Source organism: Enoplosus armatus, chromosome 22 (genome assembly GCF_043641665.1).
Source record: "Enoplosus armatus isolate fEnoArm2 chromosome 22, fEnoArm2.hap1, whole genome shotgun sequence".
Classification (NCBI taxonomy): Eukaryota; Metazoa; Chordata; class Actinopteri; order Centrarchiformes; family Enoplosidae; genus Enoplosus; species Enoplosus armatus.
This window is the reverse complement of record NC_092201.1, coordinates 7,177,455-7,203,701: the sequence shown is the minus strand read 5'-3', so window position 1 is coordinate 7,203,701 and position 26,247 is coordinate 7,177,455. Positions and strand designations below refer to the sequence as shown.

Genomic DNA, 26,247 nt, shown 5'->3' with positions numbered 1-26,247 from the left:
GAATGTGTGGAACAAAAAAGGCAAAGATCTGGTTCTGCTGCATATAGAGTGCAAATACAAAAATCTGTGAATCTTTTCAGTACTTTTAATTCAGTACATTTACAATATATGGGATTATAAGTGTATAGGAAATGTACATTGTATGTGACTTTTACATTATTATTCATTATAAAAAAGGTAAACCCTAATGTACCAACAAAAAAACCCACACAGGATCTCCCTGAATACTATAAAATGTGTAAACGTTTATAAAACTTTACATATGATTACAAAAGTATGTTGTCACAGATTTGGACAATTCAATGAGACCATCGGTGCACCATAATTTGCTGCAGGTCTGTATAGCGTCATTAATGACCATCAAACACTGTTGGGTTCCTCCATCATCATCTTCTCGTTTCTGTCGTCCACACTGATGTTTGGCCGCCTCTGTGCCTTGAAGATGACGTGTTTACACAGCGTGAGAACTGGCTTGTCTGGTCGAGCCTGCCGCAGATCACTGGATGGAGTGGTCATGTTTGAGGGATTCTGATTGTTTGGAGGGAAATGCAATTAATACGTAACGTTATGAACCACAGTCATACACCCATCGCAGTATAACGGTCAAGGGCTGAGAAAAAAGATGTTAAATTATATTTGAAATTGACCAAACACAACTTTTGAATTCACTCACCTTACACAGTGTGATCAAGATGAATGCTGGGATGCACATCAGCGGAGTGAGGACAAGTAGAGAGCCCAACGTTGCGCTCCAGGCACCGGGTTGATAACCATACACTGACAGAGAATTACTTGTTGTCAGGCTATACAGCAGTGTGAGCTAGGGGACAGGAAAGGGTCAAGTTAGAGGCTGTAAAACAAGTGTAGTGGTGTAAAGTGGAATGAAAGCTGAATAAAATCAAATTCTCTATGGTGAAGAAATTACATGGTTTAAAACATTTTCAACTAGGTAAATAAACGCTGAGCTATTCCTCCACTTGCAGGTGTAGCTTCTGCTAATGGTTCATCCCTCTATTTTTGTTATTTTATTATACAACTTCATATATTAGATAACTTTCTCCTAACTTCACTGGTGGTGTTTATTTAAGGACAGCACCAGAGTTCCATGTTGCCGTACAGCGATGAGTTCCCAAAATATGTTGTCAGAACAAACAGTAGAAAAGGTCAATCGCAATAGGGAGATAGCTCATGTACAATTTACAGGATTCTCTGATGTATTCAAAAGCTTTTGTGGGACATTTAAACCTGCATTAAATTGTGTTTTGGCCACTTGGGGGTAGCACAAGCTTTAAACACAACATTGACATATTGTCACTTTATGCAGTTGATATGGTGGACATTAGCAAACATATTAGCAAACAGTTACCTATTTACACATCCAGCAGACAAAAAACAACATTAGGAATTATTTGCGGTTGCGTTTCTGGTGAGCTGGTGAATTTGTGGGTTTATGAGAGCGTTTCTGCCAAAAACGAGTTTGATGAAAGCTGTAAGAGTGAACCAAAACATTAAAGTTGCGGGCCAGAAAACCAAAACAATGAGCTGAAAGATGCTAAAATGCTCCTTACAGTTGAGGGGAATAACAGAGTCTGTGGGTTCATGACTATGAAGCAACACCTTTCACATTACACATAGTTCTTTCCATTCGTTCGTATAAAAATATACATTTGTGCAACTTTAAGTCTAGGATATCAGAGCTTCAGTGCATGAACAATTGGGAAGACGTTTCAAATGATCTTTCATCTATTATTTCACAGTAATACACAAGTATGATCCCAAAAAATTCTTAAAAGTAGCCGTTATGTGTCTTAAATTGTTTGTAATTTATGCTGCTTAAACATACAAAAACACCAGTATGCTCCTTTAACTGACTTACTGACTCCCGTGAAGAGTTAATATTGCTACTGTACTTTCTGATCGTGTCTGCAGTGAAGTGTGTTTAAAAATAAATGAGTCTCTCCTCATCTTTCCCATATGCGAGCTCCAGCATAATTACTGATGTGGCAAATGAAAATGTGTGAAACACTCAATCAAAGATGAAAGGCCAGGAGAGAGGGAAACAGGAAGAAGCAAAGAGAAGGGGTGATGAAGGGCAGCAAAAGATCTGTGTTCAGAAGTCATATAAGAAATAATGAATACAAATGAAAACATGAGAGGAAGTGGACATTAAAGCTGAGAGCCAGCGCCACACAAAGTAGGTGAATCAAGCAAGTAAGAGATGTGACGCAGGTGTGAGTATCTCACTCCACAGATGAGCGGCGTGATGAACATCCAACAGTACTTCAGCACGGGGAACGGTGGGTACCCGATCATGTCCTCAATGTTGTCATAGAAACGGTCCGCACCTGCAAAGTCATGGATGGGAGGTTTTAGTCAATTAAAGGGAGCAAAATGCTTTTGTTTTTATAGGGAACACTCTTAAACACACGGGGCCCTTGACTGAAAACACGATGAGACGGTGAAGCCTCAGCTTTAAGACAAACTGTTTTTGGTAGTGATATGATTCACCCTTTTAATGCTACTTAATACTTATACTTGACTACATTTATTTCACAATAATTATTATCAATTGAATAATTTAAATGGTTACCTTTCAGATTAAGATTTTACATACAAAATGTGATCAGTTCATAAAATATGATGCATTGTTATATATATGCATATATATATAGCATTGTACACAACATTGTACCAAGTACTTAAAATTAGCTCCACCTCAACCAACAACAACATTAAAGTGCAGCTTATATATTAATACATCAACAATGATCTAGTCTGCATAATAAGTAGGGTTTTTTTTATACTTTACGTATATAATAAAAAAGTACTAGAAGTTAAATTTCATATGCAGGGCTTTTACTTTTAATATTTTTATAGTGAGGTATTGCTACTTTTACTTAAGTAGATGATTGGAATACCTCTTCCACCACTGTATGAAAGTCAAATGTTTTTATTTAAGTATCAAAAGTGTCTTTAACTTGTGTTTATTCTTCTCTCTTGAATGAAGTATTGAAACTTTGTGGATCTAATTCAAAAGTTCTGTAAAACGTAGTGCCCACATCCTAAATACTCATGTACAGCATACTGAAGTATATTCAAAGAATAATTTAGTCTCATTTCATGAAAAAATCTTTTGCATCAATCAATTGCAGCTATGAATTTAGAAATATTAGTATTAGAAACACAATCTAATCTGATCGTTTGTTGGGAAACATGTAATGTGATGTTTCAACACACGATGGAGAATAAGTGAACAATTAGTAATGAGGGAGAGAAGAGGAGGAAGAAGCATGTATCCAGGGAAATAAAACTCAAGTTAAATCTCAGTATAAATCAGGTGGTTCAAATGAGAAGGAAAGGAAGACTGGAGAGACACCAGTCATGAGCTAAGGAGGAGTGGAGGAGGAGGAAAGAGATGGAGATGAGAAAGCTGCTCACCTTGAGCTGCCAAAGAGAGGAGGAGAAGAGAGGAACTATAGACAAAAGGAGAGACATTTAAAAACAGGAGGAAACTGGTATAAGATTAGCAACGTACGCCACCTGGCTGATAGAACAACATCCACGGATTGATTTTTTGCAAATGCACAATGACAGAATAAGTTGTCAAACCTATTTAGGAAAGCAGACACAGCCACATAAATGATACAGCAATCAACCCTGAAACTAACTACATTCACGCGGAGGAGGAAAGTGAGTGGCCTCATTTAAATTTGGGTGAGGAAGCTTCTCCACACATAACACGGACTCACTCTGAGGATGCAGGGAGGCCGAACGAATGGCTAAAAAACTCAAACTGGGGAGAGGAAGCAGCTGCAGAAAGCGATCGATATCTCACTCTGCGTCAGTTTGCAGTAGAAGATGTGAAGCTGGACCCTAAGAGCAAGTGCTTTCTGGAAATGGAAATGCAAAGTACACAATCCAGATGCTGAGAGATGAGATGTAAAGACAAATGTGAGAGCAGAGGATAACTCTCCTCCCACATGTTGTAATTTAGCCAGTAATGCTGTTGATAATGAAGGTGTGGGAAGTGGTGAGAGCTCCAGAAGATTTATCCAAAATGATGGCAGAGGAAGACTGGGATATGGAAATGGAAGATGTGGTTTAGGCAATGGAAAAATCCTGACACACACACACACATATATATATATATATATATATATATATATATATATATAGAGAGAGAGAGAGAAATAGCAGCAAAACACAGGCCAAGGCAGGAATTGAACATCCAGAGAAGAAAAAAAGAAAATGTAAGGAAGCATAAAGCCCTCATATTTCCTCTGTTTGTGTTTGAGTGGGACAGAAAAGACCTGTTTCAGGTTTGGTTTCAGTCCAGTAGGTGGAGCACTCGTGCTCCTGGTTTAGGATAAACCCTATAAATCCAAACTACTACAACTGAAAATCAAACAAAACTATAAAAAATACTATTTAACAAGTCATCTGTACTATAATTGTTATGTAATAACTGTACAATAGCTTGGTTTTCAGTTAGATCACTGAAATCTCCTGTAAAGGTTGCTATCAAACAGGGTTGTGTCAAACTCATACACAAGAAAATAAGTGTCTACAGCGGCGCCTGCAGGTCTGTGAGGTTGTAAAAAACACTAAGAAAGAAAAACAAACAAAAACAAAACTGTTAATTGATAACAGTTGAGGTCCAACATTTGTTTTTGATCTTTAGCAGTCGTGGCATAGTGAATGTAATACATTGCCAGAGGGCGGTGTCAGAGGAAAAACAAAGTTACACACAAAGGATTTGCAAATGCTTTGCTGCCAATAGAAATAGTTCAGGTCATGGGCTTCTGCTCTTGAATAAGTCTGCCTTTATTAGCTTTGCAGATATTTGGTCATAAACCAGAATATTGGACAAATTAAAATTGATGATGGTGCTTTTGGTAGCAACTGTGAATGTAGCGTACTTCTGATGGTGTTGATATTGTGTAGATAGCAAAACACCGAAAAGCAAAAGTCTTCAAATATTCAGGAGAAACACATTTTCAGAAAGTTCGTAAGTCACTTTTGTGTGGAGAAATAGTGCAGCAGTAGTTCACTGAATAATACATAAAAAGCATCATGCAGTGCAGTGATGACGGCCAGTGGCATGACTTACCATACACCCAGCCAATGATAACGCTCTCAAAGCAGGCAATGATGAGGAGACTGATTCCACTGGGACCGTAGGTGTCCATCAGCTGAAAGAGGACTATCCCTCCCTGAAACATGAGCAAGTCACGGCACGAAGGAAGTGATTATCTGTCAGACGGAAGGACAAGCTGTGTTTTTCGGACAATATCCTTCCCTATACAGCAATTTTCTGTGACTTAGTGCCCCCATAGCAGAGCATGACATTCCCATGTATGACATACATCATGAACAGTTTGCAGCCATGCTAGCAGTTCTGTGAGGCTGTGCATAGGCTTTGAGCTAAAGGCTAGCATGCTGACAATTTGCTTAGTTTGGTGCCACGTTCACCATCTTAGTTTAACGTGTTAGCGTGCTAGTAGCAAAATGAATGCTAAATGAAAAGCTAACAGATAACCAAAGTAATTATAATTCTTTCTGTGAAGAACATAAATGTCTGAACCAAATTTCATGACAGTCCATCCAGGAGTTGTCCAGACATTTTAACACAGTATACAGATGTGCTCGACCTGCTTACCTCGGTGATGAGGGGCAGCCCCAGTAGAAAACAGACCACAGCAATGACCAGGGTCAGTAACTCTCTGGCGCACGGCCTCCTCAGGTGACGCGGGAACAGGTCTGTGAGGGCTGTGGCCAGACTCTCCACACACACAAACTGTGAGCACAGAAGTGAAACACATTCGCTCATTTGAAAATACAATATGATGCTGAAACGCTGTATTTGATGCATTGCGTACAATACCTGACTGTCCAGGCCCAGGAAGAGGACCATGAGGAAGAAGAGCACTGCCCAGAAGGACGAGCCAGGCAGCAACGACATAGCCTTTGGATAGGCTATAAAGGCCAGACCAGGACCTGTAGAAAACACATGAATGCATCTATTAACATGATGGTGTGCTGCCAGACCAGATCCTATCAGTCTTTCTGGTTTGTGACCCCTTGAAATGACTTCAGAACCTCTCATAAAGGTTACAGCCTTAGTAAGGACATGAGTTGTGGACAGTTGGGCCTAATATTGATTTTGTTTTACTCCTCAAATTGTTTCATTTGAAGGGTTTTTAGAAATATGAAGGAAGAATCCAGGATTTCACAAGAAAAGAGCAAAGTATTATAGAAAAGTGAGAAAAAATATGCATAATTTTGTGGAAGAGAATCTCTTTCATCATCTTATGACTACAACTATTGATAACTTAAGTTTAGTAACTGTTTGCAAAGCACTTTTCTTGCATTAAAAACAAACAATAAAATATGTCAAAACAAGTTGTATGAGAAGGCAGACAACAATAAAATATGTCAAAACAAGTTGTATGAGAAGGCAGACAACAATAAAATATGTCAAAACAAGTTGTATGAGAAGGCAGACAACTTTATTTTATTACACTGGCCATAAAAAAGAAACTTTCATGTAAAAATCTTTTAACTGTGTGTGAATATAAGATGCCATCTTGTGGACATTGTTGGTTGTTGTCACCACTGCCAGAATTGAAGCCACACTGCTGCAACGATTGGTCGATTGATAGAAAGTCATTTTAAAGCAAAAATTTCTTTGTCATTCATGATAGTAAACTGAAAATCTTTGGGTTTTGGATTGTTGGTTGGACAAAACAAGACTTTTGGAAGATGTCACTTTGGGCTGTGGGAAATTATAAAGGGCATGTTTCACTACTTTCTGGCATTTTATATACAAAGCCATTAAGGCAAATTAGGCGATAATGAAAATAATTGTTAGTTGCAGCCCAACAATACACAAAAATAAATTCAGCTGTTTTGAGATATTTCCATACGGACATTTATGACATGAAGTTGACAGTGAGAGCAGTCAAAAGCAGGATACAGATGATGAAAGGGGAGGAAGTAACTCACCAGCAGAAACAACCTCAGACATCGACATGCCCAGTTCATGAGACATGAATCCCAGCACCGAGAACACAACGAAACCAGCAAAGATACTGGTGGCACTGTTCAGACAACATAGCGCCAAGCAATCCCTACACCAAGAACAAAAGCCTGCACTGTCAAAGAGCACATGAATGTAAAACTGTAACTGTTCGTGTCTGTGTGTGAGGACACCGACCTGTAGCAGTTGTTGTTGTATTTGTTGTAGCTTCCCAGAGCGGTCAGCACTCCCTGACACACAGCGTAGGAGAAGAACACCTGGGTCCCTGCGTCACACCATACCTGGAGTTGGTACAAGATTGACTTTTGAAACATTTGAGAGGGAAATTAACAGCTGACATTGTTAAAGTAACCCAGAGCATATGCTTTCCATCAACTCCTTCCTTTAGAGAGCAATAAAAAAAACATTTGTACGATAACAAACAGCTTTATGTCAACATTAATAATATGATACAACTTCTGTGACATGCACATTATACAGACATACAGGATTTGCATCTTCCTCTTTTTTGTTTCGGTGTCATTGCATCCACAACTATGTGAGCTGTTGACCACATGTGCTTTTGTATTTGTGCACATTCAGGTTTGTGGGTGTAGGCGGGTTTGTTTACAGGAATGTCTTTCTGCGGGCCCTCGTTCTGACAGCATCTGGTTAACATTAGAGGCACCCCAGTGCTGTGAGTCTCGCCCACTAAAAGATAGAGTTGGCAAGTCTCCACGGCAATATACAGGCCCCTACTCTGGCCCCCATGATGGGCCTGACTTATTCCTAGCCTTGGGTCAGAAATAGAAGCCTCAGTCTGCGGCAAAGGCTCCTCACAACTGTCACTGGACAAAGGGGACACTGTTGTGTCCTAAGAGGCCTGCGTTTTATTTTGAAGTCCCCTTAGCTGAGCTACATTCAGATTCACACACGCACACTGACACACCGACAAAAGGAGACACATTCACACATCAAACAGACCCCAGATGCATCCCAGAGCTCCATTACGATTTCCTCTATGGTTCAAACAAAAGCAGCCACTTGCATGCCAAAGCTAGACTCATTAGAAACATCTGTTTTTAAGAGCATCTGGCATTGCATAACTCAGCTCTCTGACCAATGACTGCTGTCACCTGCTTTCACCATTACTCTAAGTAATATTCTCACAGTTTTTCTATTTGTTTACTTCCTTGATCACATACTGAGATTCCCACGATGGTTCAGAGTCGTATGAGTAGCGATGTTTTGTTTTCTAACTCTGATATTTGTGCAACATCAACCCTGATAAGTCTTATGTAGAATCATCACTCACTGGGATGCGTTAATGCACACCAACATACCCACAGAAGAAGAGGAAGTGACCCTCCTCACATTTGACCCCTGAAGCTGAGAGGCATGCTGGGAGCTTTCACGAGGAAGATAGAGAGAGAGAGGAAGGGGGAGGGAAGGGGAGCGGGGTGACGATCAAGAAAGAGCCCTTTTCTTTAGTCACTGTTGCTGACAGAAACAGATGTTGTCATTGTGCAAGAACATCCAGAATTCACCCTCTGTTTTTTTTTTAGAAATTACATCATTATGCTGAGTGAAAATCATATCTGCTGTAAGAATGTGATACTGTGTGCCACTTTTTAATGCAAATAAAAATCAATAATTTGCAATGATGGTAAATTACTGGCTCAAGGTTCAGCTTAAAGCAAGTTCTATTGACTTTTTATACCCCTATAATATACCCTCAAAATGTGCTAGAAACTCCCCATGGAGAGCGCTGTTTTTACTCCTGTTTGATGATGTTACTGTGTACTCGAGGGGAAAGCTTTCTTTGACAAACTTCTCACTAAAAAAGGATCTTGGTTTGCTTTTCTTGTTAAGACGCTGTCTTGGGACCGGAAACAAGAGTCAAGGCAAAGAGAAAGGGTGTGTGTGTGTGGGTGTGTGTGTGTGTGTGTGGGGGGGGGGGGTGTAACAGGACACTATATTCATCCTGTAAGAAGACAGAGAAATAAAGAGACAGATGATGCTCTGGTTGGTTGTGAGGCCAACGCTCTGAGATCTAATGACTCGTTCTGCATGTGTTTACTTTAGAGCCACATACAGAATTTCATATGGCAGCGATACAGACAAGAACAGCTGATTATGACAGTGAGTTCTTACCTCTGGATTAGCGAGCTTGTTTAAATCAGGGAAGAGGTAATATTTCAGTCCCTCCGCGGCTCCTGGGAGTGTCACTCCACGGATGAAGAGGATGAACAGCATCAGGTAGGGGAATGTCGCAGTGAAGTACACCACCTACAAACACAACATACAAACTGGTAGGTTATGATTCCATATGGACACACAAACTCTCGCTCTTTGCATTAAACATGTACTGAAGGTTGACTTTTAATCTTCAGGATTATAACTTCGTGATGACTGATGATTCCAGATAAAAATCAATTATCACTTGATTGATTTGCCTTTATTAAATCTATCACATCACATAGGAGTGAAGGCAGACAGAAAGAAAGAGAGATGAGCTGAAGACAGCCGACAGGAAGAGTGTTCATTAAGGTAGATTCCCAACAGTTTTGGCTGGTGAGCCCTTAAAATGAAAACATGTTTGTGCGCCCCCTCATCATAGGTTGCATAACTCTGAGGTGTGACCATTTCAACAAAAAGCGTGATGTTTGAGTCTCAGATTGTGTTGACTGAGTAATTTCCAGGGATGAACTATCCAGTATTTCACAAGAGAAAAGATTCCAGAAAAGTAAAAAAAAAAAACACCTTTGATTTATTTTCCAGCCACTGCATTAAAAGACTGCAATCTAACATCATGGACAGTACTGTATATGTATGCTAAAGCAGTACTCGCCTTTCCTGTGGATCTGATTCCCTTCCAGATGCAGAAGTAACATATGACCCAGGCAACCAGGAGACACAAAGCCAGGTCCCAGTGCACCTTACCCAGGTGCATGTCATCTGACATTCTTAACACACGGTTACTGTGGGGAAGAGATCAGACACGTAAACACACATACACAACTGTATCCTCTGCAGAATGATGTACAGATGTGCGATACATACAAACACATTTAGTCTCTTCTCAAAAGCTTTCTCCCACTTCAAATACACAAAGCTGAACAGCACGAGAAGAATGCATTGAAAGCCATATTTCCTTTTAGTGTGTCCATGACAGTAGAAACAAATGCAAATACAGCAAAAAGGGCCACACATCTGCATCATAAATACAGATGTTTATGTTGGAGGGCTTTTATGTTATAAAAGCTGCATGAAAAAGAGCACACATTGTTTTCATCATGCAACGTAACTGAGTGATTTCCCAATATCTGTTCTCGCACCAAATCACAAGATTATCATGTGAACAGCAGCAGCCAGGTTTCAAAATATCTTAACATTTGAGGCAAACTACTTTTAATGTGACTGGCTCGTTTTCCCTGCTGTGTTTGGGAGGCCTTGGTTGACCTTTTCATGGTTCACCATTAACATCACATCCACTCAGCGCCCTGACAGTAAAGATGGCCTCCTGGTATCTCGAAAGCATTATGAGCTATTGCTGGGGAATGTTCCACCCAAGGACAAGCACACTGGGGAGGCTGATATTACTGTCAAAGCTTTTTTTATGTCTCAAGAAGATTAGTGTGCGAGTGTGAGCTTGTTTCTCACGTCCAGAACTCCTCTTCCGGTGACTTGGCCATCAGAAAATCGTCTGTTTCATTCCTGGGAATATAAAAATAAGTAAAGTGAGTTGAAATCAAATGATAATCCTAAACAACGTTTAGCCATTGTTTTAGCTCTGGATCGGCTATCAAGTCAAGTACTTTTCAATGCAGTTTTAATTTTCTAAACAGTATCACATAAAAAACTAATCAGTTCCTTTATCGTTATTATTGAAATACACTTATTCACTTTCTTGCCAAGAGTTAGATGAGAAGATCGATACCATTCTGACAAAGAAACAGTCCATTATAGTCAGACCAATACTGGATTTTTGAGGCCAATAGTGATATTGATCTTTGTTTTAAAAATCTGATAATGATACATCAGCTGTCATTTTTTAACCAACGTAGTTTGGCATATTTGTACAGAATTTTTTGTTATTTATTGGCTGATATATACACTGTTATGGCTAACTGTTTACACCTGTTTTCAGTCTTTATGCTAAGCTAAGCTAACCGGCTAAGCTAAACTAATCTACTTTATTTATTTGTGGTATCAAACTTGTCATCTAACTCTCGGAAAGAAAGCAAATAAGTGTATTTCTTAAAAAGATTATTTTAATAGGTCATTTTTCAAACATTTGACACCCCATTTGTTTTTTCAACCACTATTAAATGAAGGCCTGATAAGTCATTTCAATTTATCTGTGTACTTTTCATCTCCAAACTGCCCCAAGACAGCAATTAATAGTGTTGTGTAGTTTCATCACAGTAACATATCTAAGAACCTCTTGCTTTAAACACATCAAAGCATGGGTGTGTCCCAAAGCTGTTGCATCTATGAAAGACTAATCTCATATTTCTTATCATTCTTTGTATGCATCACAGCAATATGATGAATGCCCGCTATGCATTCAGCATGTTATAAATGGCGATAGTTCCTGGTACAGCTTGATCATAAAGATGCAACTTACATGTACGTGAGGTTCTCAAAGTAGTCAGTTGAGGTGATGTTGTTTAGGAATGACCAGTTGGAGCCAAGGTGAAATAAATGGGGGTTGGCAAAGATGCTAAAGTGACTTTGACATGACTCTAAGAGGTTGAGGAAAGAGAGATAAAGGTGAATTGGATGTTGGACACTTCAAAATGTTAAAATATGCAGAAGAATTCCTCTTGTGCCTCCTCTGCAAGTCTGCAAGGAAGCAATAAGCACACTGCTAATCAAATACAGAGGGTTTAAACCAGCCAGCATTGAATCCTCAAAAGCATGCCTCACCAGTGTTCCACCAGTTGTCACATGTAGACCAGGCCAGCGGACTAGTGAAGGAGTAAACCAGGTAGAAGATAGCCCAGGCCAACACCACGATGTAGTAGATGTTCAGATAGACCACAATCACTTGGGACGCAACCCCCACCCCTGCAGGACACAGTGAGTTTTCACACACTTAATGACAGCTCCTCTGCAACACTGCGATACAAGTACATATGTTTCTCATATTATTACTGTTATTTCATTTTGGTTTAACATCGGAAGCATTTGATATGAACCATCAACCACCAGCATTGACCGCAATCAATAAAATGTTCTCTTCCATTTTATTGAATGTATTCCCTGTCCTTGTTTTAGAGCAACTAAGCCTGTTTGAAATTTAGATATTGGAGAAAACAAGCTTGACAGTGAATGCACAAGGCAGCTATTGTTGAGGGTTGACTGCTCCTGAATGTTTGTGGAAGTGCTGTAGTAAGAAATACTGCATGAAATTTAAAAACTAGCTTTTAAACATTCCTCAGAAAAAGAAATAGAATATTTAAAAATGATAATGTGGTCATTTTGTTTTGTGGGATCTGGATAGAAACATTGATACCATACCAACATGAAAACAGCTATTTTTCCCAATATCAATAAAGAAAGCACAATGAAAAATATGCATTTCCTGCACATCAGCTGACTAATTCTTATGTAATTCTACAAGAATCTGTCTGAGCCTTGTTTTTACCCTGGAACATTGGGCATATCTTCCTCCAAGCAGTCACCCCGCCCTCACTGGTGTATTGGCCCAATGCCGTCTCCAGGAAGAACACAGGGATGCCACAGAAGAAGAGGAACACAAAGTAAGGGATGAAGAAGACACCTGCAAACATAGATGCCCATGAAGAAGAAGCAGGAGCAACACAAATATTTGCATGCAGCACACTGACAGATAAACACATATTAAGCCACATATCCTCCACATTACTAAAGGTGTTCTGAGTCGATTATGTCACTAGCTAAGTGGGATGACAGGCATGATTTGAAATGAGTGAAATTATAGTGAGATTATGCAATTTTCCAAAAATCTCAATGACCCTGCCTAAAGAATCATGAATAGTGACAAAAGAACCAAAGCAGAAGAATCAAGACAAAATGGGATATTATGAAATGTGACTGACCATGATACAACATTCTTGTGCACATGTACACACACACGTTTTCAGCCTTTCTGCAATGCTTGTATTCAACCTCAGCAGCCATTTATTCTCTATTACAGCCCAGAGAAATCCTCCATACATCCAAAATCCAGTCTCTCACCTCCTCCATTCACATAGCACAGATAGGGGAAACGCCAAACATTTCCAAGGCCAATGATTTCTCCAGCCATGGAGAGTATGAACTCCGTGTTGCTAGCCCATTTCCCCCTTGGCTGAAGCCCTTCCTCAGGAATCCCTTTATCTGGCCCGGGGTCTCTAGCAGAAGCCCCACGCGCTGTTTCTGCAGTCATGGTGTCTCAGTCTGCTGTATGCACACAAAATAAACACCAGTGAAATGCAAATAATGTGTGTTAAGTTCTCTCCAGCTCTCCTTTATATATGCAGATATAGAACAGAAGCCTTTACAATTGAATTGATATTTCTCATATTTATTCTAACAGCTCACATTGCAATATATTGACGTTCCCTCCTCTGATTAAGTCAAATGAAAGAGGCTCTGACAAAACAACGCCCAAATGCCATTAACTGCAAATAAGATGAGAGAAATAACCGACTAACTTGTGCTGGTGACTGCAAAAACGAGCCCAAGAAACTGCTAAATGTAATGAGGCAATTAAATATTTTTAGCGTCTTAACAGAAATTTGAATGCATGTAACTCACCCGTGAGTTTGCAGTGGGCGCCCACAATAAAATCCCTCGACTGACTGAGCGAAATTTGTAGAAAAGCTTTATTCTAAAGAGGGGTGTGTCCATTCCGCAGTGAGGCTCCAGCATGGACATGCAAAAGTTAGTCGAATTAATGTCCAGATATTTAAGCATACGGTACAACACTACAAAGTAAAAAAAAAACAGCTCATTAAAGCAGGCAAGTATCATGCATGCAAACAATACTCAACTAAAATGCATTTCAGGTTCAAATTATGCAGAATAAATGCACCATTTTAGTTAGCTAGTTTTGTTATTGAATTGAGTTTTGTATGTAAAATCTTAATCTGCAAAGTACTTTAGTATTACTTAACAATAATTTAAACTTACTGTAGGCTGGTAGCGGAGTAAAATGAAGTACAATATTTCTCTGTAAAAAGGAGTTGAGGATTATATATATAGTGGCATAACTCAAGTGTATACTCAAGTATACAGTAGTTGATTGATGACATATTTTCCACCATTTCACCACTGGCATTTTTTTATTCAATTGAATCCCCATAACCCCAAAAAACTGAACCATTTGGTCTTTTATTACACAGGTTTCCAATGTAATACTCATTTATTTATCCGTGCATAAGCACTGTATAGCAGGCGTCTACCTCTATACCAACAATCTTTAATATCATAACTATCTATGCTCAACTTAATCTTAATTAAACCATTTCATGGGTGCGGTATCTGGGCAGGTTTTCTGCCTGACGGTGTAACTCAGGGCAGCAGCGCACCCAGGCAAGACAGGGAGGAGTTTACGCACATTGACGTTAGGCGAGTGACGTACCAGGAAATAAAAGTAAACAACGCATAGGACGAAAATGTTATGAAGCGTTAGTCATCCATTCTTATTCCGAGTCTGTGGTTTTTGTGGTGATTTATTCATAGTGCATGAAGGATTTTTATCCCGGTAAGGACTGGGACCCAGTTAGAGACAGGCTGGAAACTGGTAAGACACCCGTAGAGTTGAGAGAGAGTCGGGTGCGGCAGCCGCTAATGATAGCTAGCTCGATATGGCAATTTCCTGTATTATTTGAATTTGTTTACAGGATGAAATGCCCTCACGACCATGGCTTAAAAATATCTCCTTGACGTTAGGTTTGTCACACGAATAAAACACCATCTTTGCCCCTCCCCATAGTTTCTTTTAATTTTACCTGAGTGTTTTCGCGTTTTTTCACTTATTAATTCCAGATTTAGCTATGTTAGCCATCAGATCTTCAGAGGAGGAGTCCGCTGAGATTGAGGAGATGGACACCTCAGAGCCCAACTGGTGCTGGTTCTACTTGGCTGAGTGTGGAGTGTGGCATATGTTTGAGGTAGTTCACAGGACATGACAACTTCACACATCACAATACACTTTCCAACAGTCCTAATACTGTATTGCCCCTCCCTCTGTGATACATGGGTCTCTAACTGAGAGCTAAGAGTGTGCAGGTTTTAATGTCAGTCAGAGACTACTCAATGCAACGTCACAGACTGGCGCTTCCTCTTTGGTTGAGGTTCATTAGATGCATCTTTATTACAAAATAAAATTCCTTGTAGTCTTTGGTTTGTCACAAAAAATGGCAGTAAGTGCACAGGATTAGAGACCAGTACTGTCAGTCCCATTGCATTGTGAATTCCCATTCACCCGTTACCTCTGTATAACAAGGTAAACATTAGTGGAGCTGCAATGATCAGTCGATTCATCAATCATTCGATAATTAATTCCTCAATGCCAAACATTTGATGCTTCCAGGTTGTCAATTGTGAGAATTCACTGCTTTTCTTGGCCTCACTTTGTTGTAAATGTAATGCTTTTTTGTTTTTGGACTGTTGATACTGTTGATACTTTATAGACCTAACAATTAACCGAGAAAATAATCGCCAGATTAACCGACAATGAAAATAATCAACAATGATTTACGAACAATTTACTAACGACAACAATTATTTACATTATCTATTAAACTGCACATTCATTCCTTGATTGTCTGTCTAAAAAATGTTAGTTAATGGTTACTTGTTATTTGTCTGACCAACAAGCCAAAACTTATAAGACGAAGAAAAGCAGCAAATGCCTCTAACAAAGAAGATGGAACTAACAAATGTTTACCTTATTTGCTTGAAAAATCACTTAAACTGAATTTTCTGTTGATCGATTAATTAACTAATTGTTTCACCCCTCCATAAGACTTAATTTATCTTTCTCACTTTCCCTGTCAGATTGATCCCAGTGCAGCCTGCTCTGTGACTAGCGCCCAGATCGAGCAGTGCTACAACAGGAATCAACGAGGTGTCATGGAATTCTACACGGCGAAGTACACCTACAGACTGGACTTCTCAGGTGTGATGAAGAGTTAGTTACAGTAACGCTAAACTTCATCAGACAGACCATATTCAGCCCTCAGAATTATGAGAAGAAAGTAGTCAAGATATGAGGTCCTGTGGCTCTAATCTTTATTAAATTCCTCACCAGTTATGCGGCAGATAAATGTAACGACAGGGAAGCAGCGGCCAATCAAACGCTCCCTGCACTCTGCAACTGGCTTCAGGTAAGATTTGGTGACATCTAGAGAACTTTTTTGTCTTCAGTTTATCCCTTCAGCTAACAAAGAAAAGGTGCTGGAGGGAGCAGGATGAGGTTGTGAGTAAGGAGATCATGCTTTAAATGAAAAGTCAGGGTTCAAGCATCTGCCAGCCTCAGGAATCCTTGATGTAAACCCTAAATTGATATCCTAAATTCTACCCTTATATTTCGTATACTGCTATAACAATGTATTTACTGACCTCTCATCTCTCTCTTTCACTATTCTGCCAGGTTTATTTGTGATAATCTTGCCTTGCCTGTTCCGTGTCATTGGGAGAGAATCAATACAGATGAGCCCTATCAGGTGAGTAAAATAACACACAGTTTGGTACACGCACACACACACACACACACACACACAGACATTGTTGGCACTGGGCTGGGTTGGCATTTTGCCCCAGAAGAGTCTTTTAAATTCTTTTAACATTTACATTGAAAAGGGGCTTGAAATGTTCCACATGGATCTTGGTCCTTGTTGATTCGATGGTGTCACATGGTTCAGCACACTTATATTATCACTTGCATCTCACTCCAAACAAACTGTAGAGATTAAATTTGGGAACTAAACTTTTGAAGTAATCTTAAATCAGTGCCATTTTACAGGGAGGTCATGTATTTTATAAGTTATAAGGTTGATGGTTTAATGAGGTTTATCTACTGGGAAGGAAAATAGTAAATAATGAGACACATACTCAAACACACCACATTTACTCAGGTTATGTTTCCATCAATGCACAATTTATATATCATCATATAATCCATACATAAACACTGTGTATTTAGATTAAAAGCTTTTCAAAGTTTTGAGAAAGTTTGGAGTTGAATACACAAGTGTACGTCTAATTTACTAACTTGAACCAGAAGTTGCAGTTCAAACCCTTTGTGTTTGTGTTATTTTCCCACCACAAATGACTGTAGAAGCTAAACTCTCAGAAAATTGATTCCAGTTCTTAAAAGATCTGGTTTGATTTGAATGTTTATTCTCACTGTGCAGCTGTTTGCTGGTCTTCCATTATTTCATTTTTACTTTCCAACCAGGCTTTGACAGTGAAGCTCACCATTACTTTCACTGTTACCCATGTGCGATTGTGTTTTTTTGCAGCTCATCCAGCTTGGAAGAGACACCTATGAGTTTAAAGAAGTCGCCAGACTGTATGATAGGACTATGGATCATCCAATCAAATCCATCCAGAGGATTCAGAACCTGGACTTATGGGAATTCTTCTGCAGGTAGACAATTGATGCGTTGGTGTGGATGTACTGCACAATGTCCAAAGTGCTCTTTTGTGTTAGCAGAGGATTCTGCTGAGATGGTCATTGTGATATGGGTCATTTTAATTTTGCATTTGTAGCTCTGTGAGAGATACAATGGTACTTTCCCAGCTCCTTCTGCATTCAAAGCTTTTCTTCTGTTATAGTAAATCAACCGAATGAACCAATTTGAGAGCATTCCCACCTTTACTGAAACATTTAATTGATTTTGATGCAACATCTGAAACACTGAGAGAAAGTCAATCACACTGTAGTTTTCAGCACATCCCTGTTGCCCTTTGTAGCTTGAAAATACACTTTGCAACAAAGTGATGATCAATACTCTGTGTTGTGTTGTCATTCCTCGGTTCTCCCCTAAGGAAGAAAACACAGTTGCGAAAAGTCAAGCGCACATTGGATATTGAGGAGCGAATGCTGTTTCATGGCACAGGACACAGCAACATACAAGCTATATGTACTTTTAACTTTGACTGGCGGCTGACAGGAAGCCATGGCGATGTATATGGCAAAGGTAGATCCTTCTGTGTTGTGATGTAACAACATCATGAAACAATTCTCTACTTCTTTTGTCCGATTTTAAACTTTTCATTCCATCTTTCCCTCCTGCAGGGAGCTACTTTGCCCGGGATGCCAAATACTCCAGTAAATTCTGTCACACCACAGGGAAGCACAACACCACCCTGCAGAGACACGGACTCGCCCCACCGATATTTGCCAGTGAGCCGCCCTACAAAACCATGTTCCTGGCCAGAGTGCTTGTTGGAGAATACACTGTTGGTCACCCCATGTACTGCAGACCACCCTCCAAGGATGCCAGCTTCACCAACTTTTATGACAGTTGTGTGGACGATATGGCCAATCCAAAGATTTATGTAATTTTTGACAGCAATCAGATTTACCCAGAGTATCTGATTGAGTTCTACTGAAGTACAAGAAGATATGTACTTTTTTTTTTTATCGAGGCTGGATCTCAAACGTGGAAATATTTTGGATACAGAATCAGATGATGGGATGAAATGGAAAAAAAAGAAGCAGCTTAAGGGACTTTTGCTTTTTCTTTCAGCCAGATCCAGCGCCTAACTGGAGCATGGGTCATCTAAAGTGCCTTTGGGGTAATTGGAAAACCAAGAAGACAGTGAAGACTTTGTGTACAGTTTGTATACTGTACAATATATTCCAAGATGGTCACGTAAAAAGGATGAGAACACTGACTAAAGATCAGTCTTTGTGGCAATTTTGTATTAAAATGCAGAATATGCGCTTGCTTGTTCGATATCTGTGCACAGTCGTTTAAAAATAAGAGTGACATTTGCAGCCTGTAGGTTATAGCTGATGTCCTGCCATCGGCCACAGCCCTTCCTTCACATCCACAGTGCCACGCATGAGCTTATTTACAGGTCATGTCGACATAATTCCAAATGACGAAACCAAAAACCACCAACATGTTCCTGCTCACTCATTCAGCACCGTCATCTGCCAGTTCGTGACATCAGCATCTGTGTATTATGTTGGCATTTATTTTTTTGTTTTTGTTCCAAAAAACGCTTCTACCTCTACATTTTTTTAACCATGCATCAGTGCACTTTCCCCCCTTTCCATGAAAGGTTTTGTAATTGTGTCACAATGACATAAAAGTTGTGATGTCGTGTTCACTTGTGGTCCTTGAGCAATATGTTTTCTGTGTATCTTTTCTGAGCATTGACTAAAGTCTTTAAACGACTTGACAATGAGGTTGAATTTTGTGTGCGTTTGCGACAAAGTTCATTCCAGACCAGAACAAGATCAGTTTTAGCATCACATTTGATTTAAAATCACCCGAGTGTGATGTCACCACCTGCTAACACCTTTCTTTGAAGGATGAGCAGGTTGTTTTCTTTGCACCTCATGAATGTAGCCAGCACATGTATAGTACTGTAATGAAAATTAACCACACATTGTACTATTGCCTTGCTGTGTGCGTTCGTTGAATTCATTGTATGAGTATATGTGTGTGTGTTTGAGCAAGGAGAACAACAAAAGCATTCAGAGTACCAAGTTTGCCACAAGGTGGTGTAACCGTATAAGAATGGATCATTTCCTCACAGTAACTGCAGGCTGGTGAGGAAACAACCAGATCAGTCATAACACTACAGCTGTGTGTGATTGTTGGGGTGTATGGAGTTATATGTGTGTGTCTGTAATTTGCACATTACAATAATAAACTTTTCAACATAAATATCTCTTCACCAGAGAAACAGACTAAAGAGATATGATCTTGTCAATGATCTTCCACTTTCCACTAGTGAGGAAAGACGGCCTCCCTCAGAGGTGTGGCTTTAAATGACACATCATCCATATGAGTCAGAAACAACAGTGTCAGCTGTAGTATCTACCTGAGCAAATCAGAGAGAGGAAGGTCAGTTTTAAAGCTTATTTATTTAGCTTTTATATCATCTATTTAATTTCTGTCTGTCCAGACAATGTGGGGCATCGATGGTGAAATTGAGTACATGGACACATCAGACACTCCATGGTATTGGTGTTATCTGGCAGACTGTGGAAGGTGGCACAGATTTGAGGTAAACTGTTTACATTTCTCTAGATCAGTTACAAAAATGTGTAAAGAGCAGAATGTGGACTTACCTTGTGTTACCTAATGTCCACCTGCAGGACGAACCCAATAACCCCTTTTGGAGTGAGAATATTGAAAAATGTTACCAAAGAAACAAAAAAGGGGTTTTAAATACCTCTTCATCCAGTTGCCACAGCAAGATTGATTTCTCAGGTATCTGGCTACATGTACTTATTCACATTAAGTCCTCATTTACATGTAAAGAACTTGGTTCACTTGACCTCTGTGCTCTTATACAGCAATGTTACAGACTGACCTCAGCACAGGACGGCAAAGGAGAATCCAGCGGGGCTACAACATTGAGAGAAGGTGAAGTGAGGCTTTAAAACACATGAATATAACAAATAATTGAGTGAGTGATAGGTCAGTGCTCAGTATTGTTTCTTGCAAAATGAAAGTGAAACTGCTATGCAAACTGTCCTCCACAGTTGTTCCTGCTTCAGTGCTTCTCCTGTGTTCTGGGAAAGTGTTGACCTCACTTGTCCATATCAGGTGACAATGACAGAAATGTATTGAAAACTATTCAGTAAAGCAAATCGTGATCAATGAATGGTAAGGTTTGTATCTGCGAGGTGAGTGGTTTTGAGATATTCAGGTTTAAAAACAGGCTTCCTTGCTGCAGACCACCGACAAACCCAGTTAGCATCAAATCATTAAAATGAATTGAACTGAATTTATTTCATATTCCTACATGTTTAAATTGTGGCCTTCATATCTGTCATCTCTGATAGTCACAGTAACTTCAGCTAGTAATTATAACATTAAATTCTTGCTAACTAGACAGTAGCATGAGCTAACATCACCAAGCTTGCTGTCTGGTAGCCCCAGTTTGACAAAAGTTAACCGTAATGTGCTCTTTTTGTACAACACAAGACAAATATGAACACATTATTTTTGTATGAAAATATAAAATAATTGAAAGTAACATCAGTATAGACAAATATATATGTGCTTTAATGTTTTTTCAACTAAAGCCTTTATTGAACGTGTATTTTTATTATGTTTTACAGTTAATCCCTCTGAGTGTACTCACCCCCGAGTATCAGACTGTGGAAGGTTATGTGAAGAACGAGGGGCTGTTGGACAGATCCATCATATCGATCATCAGGATACAGAACTTGGACTTATGGGAAACATATTGTCGGTAGGTAGGTTTCGCTCCCTCCGTTCCCTTCATCATTCCTCCTATTAGTAATCAAAATGGTCGTTGTCTTTGTTTGTGTCAAAGGAAAAAGAAGCAGTTAATGAGAATTCAAGGTGTCAATGAAATTCAAGAGAGAAGACTCTTTCATGGGACCGAAATCAGAAATGTCGACAACATTTGCAAGTATAACTTTGATGTGCGGTTAGCTGGACAACATGGCCACATATATGGCAAAGGTAAGTGAAATGATACAGTCTGTGCATCTATATTGCTGTTCACCAGAGTTTCCCCTGTTGATATGAGTTTTCTTGTATTTATTTAGGAATATATTTTGCAAAACATGCAGCATATGCAGACAAATTCAGCAGGAGCAGCATGGATCCGTTGCCGCTGTATGGTGGGGGAACACAAGGTGTTCAGGGTGCATCCACTAAAATTATATTTGTGGCGCGGGTGATGATCGGGACATCAAATGTTGGAGAAAAACATTTCCAAAAACCAGACCATGGAATTTCGGACAACTTTCATCACAGCTGCGTGAATGATATCAAGGATCCCACTATTTTTGTTATTTTTGACTCAAATCAAATATTTCCAGAGTATTTGATTCAGTACAGATGAAGTCGAGAGAGGATCCGGATCATGTGCAATATCAACATGTCTACCTAAAACCGTCTGGGTGAAGATTTTTACACTTTTTAACCACATTTTTAAAGGAGGAGTTAGAATCTGCAGTTATCTGAATGAAAGATATGTTTAGCGACGTTTAGCTATTTTTAAAATGAAGAGGTCTATATTATACTATACATATTATTATTATTTATTATTTCGCAATACATTATTTGACTTTGGTCACATTGACACTTGTTTGCTATTTAATATTTATGACCACATTATACAGATTTCTCTTTGAAGAGCTTCATAAATAAATTTCCTGGCAGAACCAAACCAACGTCCACATGCGTTTATTCCTGTTCCAACTTTTCATCATCTCTGTTATTAGCGAGGATAAAAGGACTGCGGTTTCATGAACAATGATGGAAGGGCGCTGCGAACAATCGTAGGCCCACCTACAAGATCTGATTGGGCCCTCCGGTCTGATTCACCTTAGATGAGGGTCCATGTTCCCAGGATCTCTCGTGAATTCTTTCCCTGAAAAGATTAAATCCTTATACGGAAGTACCTCAGAAGGGAAACAAACAGACATATACATCACAGCATTAATGGATACCAGAGACTGTTGTCCAGGTGTTTGAAAACATCTGTCTACTCTGTCACAGTAAACCCATTTGCCAATAAATGAGAGAAATCATACTAATTACAAATGGAGGCAGTTTTTTGGCTCAAATTGCACAAAAAGTATTAAGAATGATTAAACATTCTTTTTCAAAACAATGTGTCTCAAAATATCTATCAAAAATGGATTTTCATTCTTGACAGTACCAGTCAACTACTGTACAGTATTTGGGTAAGAGGCATGTTGAGATGATAAGGAAGCACATTGTGAAGATATTCCTGTTTGTTTCTTCTGGCAAATCACAATCATCACATGACAAGGAGGGATCAGCACCCAGCATCAGTTCCCAGAACAATTTAATATCATTACAAATAACTCACATGATTCTTTTCATGGTAAGAAAACTATATACTATTTACATAAGACTTAGTGAACAGTATTAACACGCACTTTCAACAGGAACCAGGAAAGCGAAACTGAACTCACACAAGCCAGGAAACTGGTTGCTCTGCTCTCTGCTGGTGTCAGTGACGTCTGAATAGCTGTTGTCCTTTCACAAAGAAATCACTATACCACAGCTGTACTGACATCGCTGTCTTTGTGTGTGTGTCTTTATACTGCAAGTGTTGCTGTAGTTCCTGCTACCCAGCGATCACCTCTTCCTCTTCGAGTGAATCTTAGTGAAAGGGCTTTACTTCACTGTTACAGTACCTGTTCAAATGGAAAAGAAAGAAACGCAGCCAACTGTACTTAAGGAAAACTGTCAGCAGAGGTCGCTGTTGACAGATTTTTAGAAATAGAGGGTTGAACTCTTGGCACAGAGCAGCATTGGCTGCTCCACATTATGTTTAGTGGTTTCTAATGGCACATTTCTGCCATTATTTCTGCATAAAACTCCCTCAGAGTGAGTCAGCAGCTCAACATTATGTATTCTCCCAGCATCATCACTTTTAGTTACCCAAGGGTCACAGCCGGTGGTTACGGTCAGTGGTGGAAACCAAGTACATTCACTCAAGCACTCTACTTCAGTACAATTTTGAGGCACTTTACTTCAAAATTTTAATTTCATGCTACTTTATACTTCTATTCCACCACATTTCAGAGGGAAATTTTTTACTCCACTACATTTGTTTGACAGAAGGAGCCAGAAGATTAAACCAGTGGTTCCCAACCTTTCTGCCTGGTGACCCCTTGAAAATGTCTATGAGTTGTTAGCAGTTTCACCAAAAAGACATTTCCTTTAACTTCAAACAGGTAAAAAATGTTTCACAAAAAAGCCAAAAAAACAAATACAGATTTGTGTAGCAGGACTTTGTATTTTCTTTTTTCCTACCCCCTTAAATTTTCTCATGACTATATTTTGCTTTTACATGTAATGTATAATATATATATATATTGTATCTTCTCACTTCTCACATTATTTTGAGTTTAAATAAAAAAAGATACAATATCATTATTATTTAGAAAGTTGAAATAAAAGCTTGCATTCAAGTGATTTTCAGTTTATGACCTTTTAACACTAAAGGCTGACGCTTTAGACCAAATAACTAAATTGTCAGGTAAATGATTGTTTGTGTGCCTGACTGTTAAATTAAAAATATCTGATTGCCCCTGACCTTCGGTTCACTCAAACACCAAGACATAAGTCACTTGCCATATGCTTCCACTTCTCCCACATGCTTGCCTTGCAGGCATAGTATCGAGCGGTGGGAGGAAATCTTTCATCTGTCACAGGCCTGCCTAACTTCCTTCCCTATTGTTTAGTTTAGTGGTTTACCATAACACGTAGGTCCAGGTGTCGCTGTCGCTGTCAGAAGTCATGTCTGCAGGATATGGAACACCCGAACACACATGGAGCCATCATGTGCGAATAACTTTCATCTTCTGAATGACAAAGGCAGCTCGCAGTTAATTGGTAGTTTAGTGTGAAGTGAAGTTACAAGTAGCCAACAGACTGTCTTCACTGAAGGAGAGGAGGGAAATGTTGGGGGCATGTTCACAAAAGTAGGAGCTGCCTGTTTCTTCTCTTCACAGCATTTACATGACATTACTTTACATACACAGTTCTAATGAGCTTTATCACTATGGATAGAGCATGAAGTCCAGGATAAAACGATTTCATTTGTAACAACCAGGAAAAAAAAATCACATTCTCTCGTTTTTATTTTTGCTTATTTATTCATTTAGTTTGGCTCAATATGAATTGAGCCAAGTGTCACATACAAGTGTTAATTCACATGTATGTGACTGTTTACTGGTATAGTATTGGTAGTTTCTGTAATTGGAGCTCTTTTCCAGAGCCAGGCCATCATCTCCCAGTAAAACACTTGAGATGATTGAATTGGTCCTGTGGGTAAGATGGACAGGTTCAGTGATGAATCTAGCAGATGGTGTTTGGGAATAAGGTTATGTCTATGCATAACAAATACATTCTTGATTCAGTGTTATTATCATTATGTAACAAAATCTGTCCTCACAGATTGAGGCTAACTTCTAGTTTGAAATGTTTGAAACTGGGGCTTGCGGGTTCTTCCAAGTCAATAGTGAAGTCAGTCGAGTTTGATATCTTCTTAAATATTTACAGCTTGGCGTGCTCAAAGCCTGGCGTGTGATGAGAACCTCTTTGATGTCTGCTAGATCAGATGATATCAACATGTTGAGTTTGTGAAAAGACCAAGTCTAATTAGTGGTTCCTCTCAGAAAGCTGCTTGTGTGTTGTGTCATTTAGAGAGAGAGGGAGAGTAGCATTTCTGTCTCCAATGAAACCAAGATTAGGTAACGGCAGGAACAGAAATTACGCCCTTTCTAAATTATTTAACATTTCAAACACTCAAAATGACATTCTAATATTCTACAAAATCTCAATGGTTCAAAGCCTGTAAACTAGTTCAGGAAGACAATCACTGCTACACTCATGACACACTCTTCTCAGCGTATATCCAATGCACCCTTTGCAACCCGGCTGTCTGTTTAGCCCTGATGTTCTGTTTCCTCTTCAACAGCGCAAAAAATATACTTGTTTTATCAGAATGATACTTCATGACTTTTCTTAATTTTATGAGAATTCCTTACAAACAAGATTTTGTACTGATGAAAATGACAGAACATGATGCATTACCTCCGCTCTGGGTCTCAGAGACCACAGCTGTTAAACATGATTAAATACAATGTATGTTCATATGCTCTATATTTGTTACTGATACGTCCCTAACGGGTTAGAGAGTTAAACATCTCTGGGGTCTATATTGAGGGAATTTTTACACACACAGGAGGACAAACAACGAGGAAGTAAAGCCAGTGTCAACAAAACACTTGGGTTAGGCAGTCAACAGTGTTCTGCTCTCAACACATGTGGATCAGACCTTTGTCACAGCAGACATTTTGACTCGTCGTAGCAGGATAAGCGCAGGTGTAATTAATAACTTTAACGATGGCTCAGGTCCCAGCAAGCCACGGTCCGGTGAGCCAGCATGCACAAAACCAAGACCCTGGAAGTGGCTCTCCTGGGTGGAAGGTGGCCACCGTTACTGTTATTAATGACACCTGAGTTGACATGACATGTCAAAGT

At 39.3% G+C, this 26,247-nt stretch overlaps 3 protein-coding genes across 3 annotated transcripts; 2 read left to right on the top strand and 1 right to left on the bottom strand.

Annotated features, from left to right (window-relative positions):
• Positions 1 to 360: 360 nt before the first annotated feature.
• LOC139304957 (sodium- and chloride-dependent betaine transporter-like) lies at positions 361 to 13,447 on the bottom strand. Its single transcript, XM_070928882.1, has 15 exons — positions 13,244 to 13,447; positions 12,672 to 12,806; positions 11,951 to 12,091; positions 11,649 to 11,766; positions 10,682 to 10,735; positions 9,870 to 9,999; positions 9,173 to 9,307; positions 7,217 to 7,320; positions 7,006 to 7,130; positions 5,885 to 5,997; positions 5,660 to 5,797; positions 5,111 to 5,213; positions 2,245 to 2,345; positions 674 to 820; positions 361 to 528 (listed from the first exon to the last, which is right to left on the bottom strand). The coding sequence occupies exons 1-15, from the start codon at positions 13,431 to 13,433 to the stop codon at positions 361 to 363; spliced, it is 1,902 nt and encodes a 633-aa protein (XP_070784983.1). The 5' UTR covers positions 13,434 to 13,447.
• Positions 13,448 to 14,898: 1,451 nt separating this feature from the next.
• On the top strand, positions 14,899 to 19,852 carry LOC139305148 (protein mono-ADP-ribosyltransferase PARP11-like). The gene is made up of 8 exons (XM_070929094.1): positions 14,899 to 14,941; positions 15,038 to 15,162; positions 16,052 to 16,172; positions 16,305 to 16,380; positions 16,647 to 16,719; positions 17,518 to 17,645; positions 18,047 to 18,198; positions 18,297 to 19,852. The coding sequence occupies exons 1-8, from the start codon at positions 14,899 to 14,901 to the stop codon at positions 18,611 to 18,613; spliced, it is 1,035 nt and encodes a 344-aa protein (XP_070785195.1). The 3' UTR covers positions 18,614 to 19,852.
• A 226-nt stretch (positions 19,853 to 20,078) lies between these two features.
• LOC139305169 (protein mono-ADP-ribosyltransferase PARP11-like) lies at positions 20,079 to 22,740 on the top strand. The gene is made up of 7 exons (XM_070929114.1): positions 20,079 to 20,245; positions 20,337 to 20,451; positions 20,538 to 20,607; positions 20,727 to 20,790; positions 21,309 to 21,442; positions 21,527 to 21,678; positions 21,765 to 22,740. Exons 1-7 carry the CDS (start codon positions 20,147 to 20,149, stop codon positions 22,061 to 22,063), a joined length of 933 nt encoding a protein of 310 aa, XP_070785215.1. The 5' UTR covers positions 20,079 to 20,146; the 3' UTR covers positions 22,064 to 22,740.
• Positions 22,741 to 26,247: the final 3,507 nt, after the last annotated feature.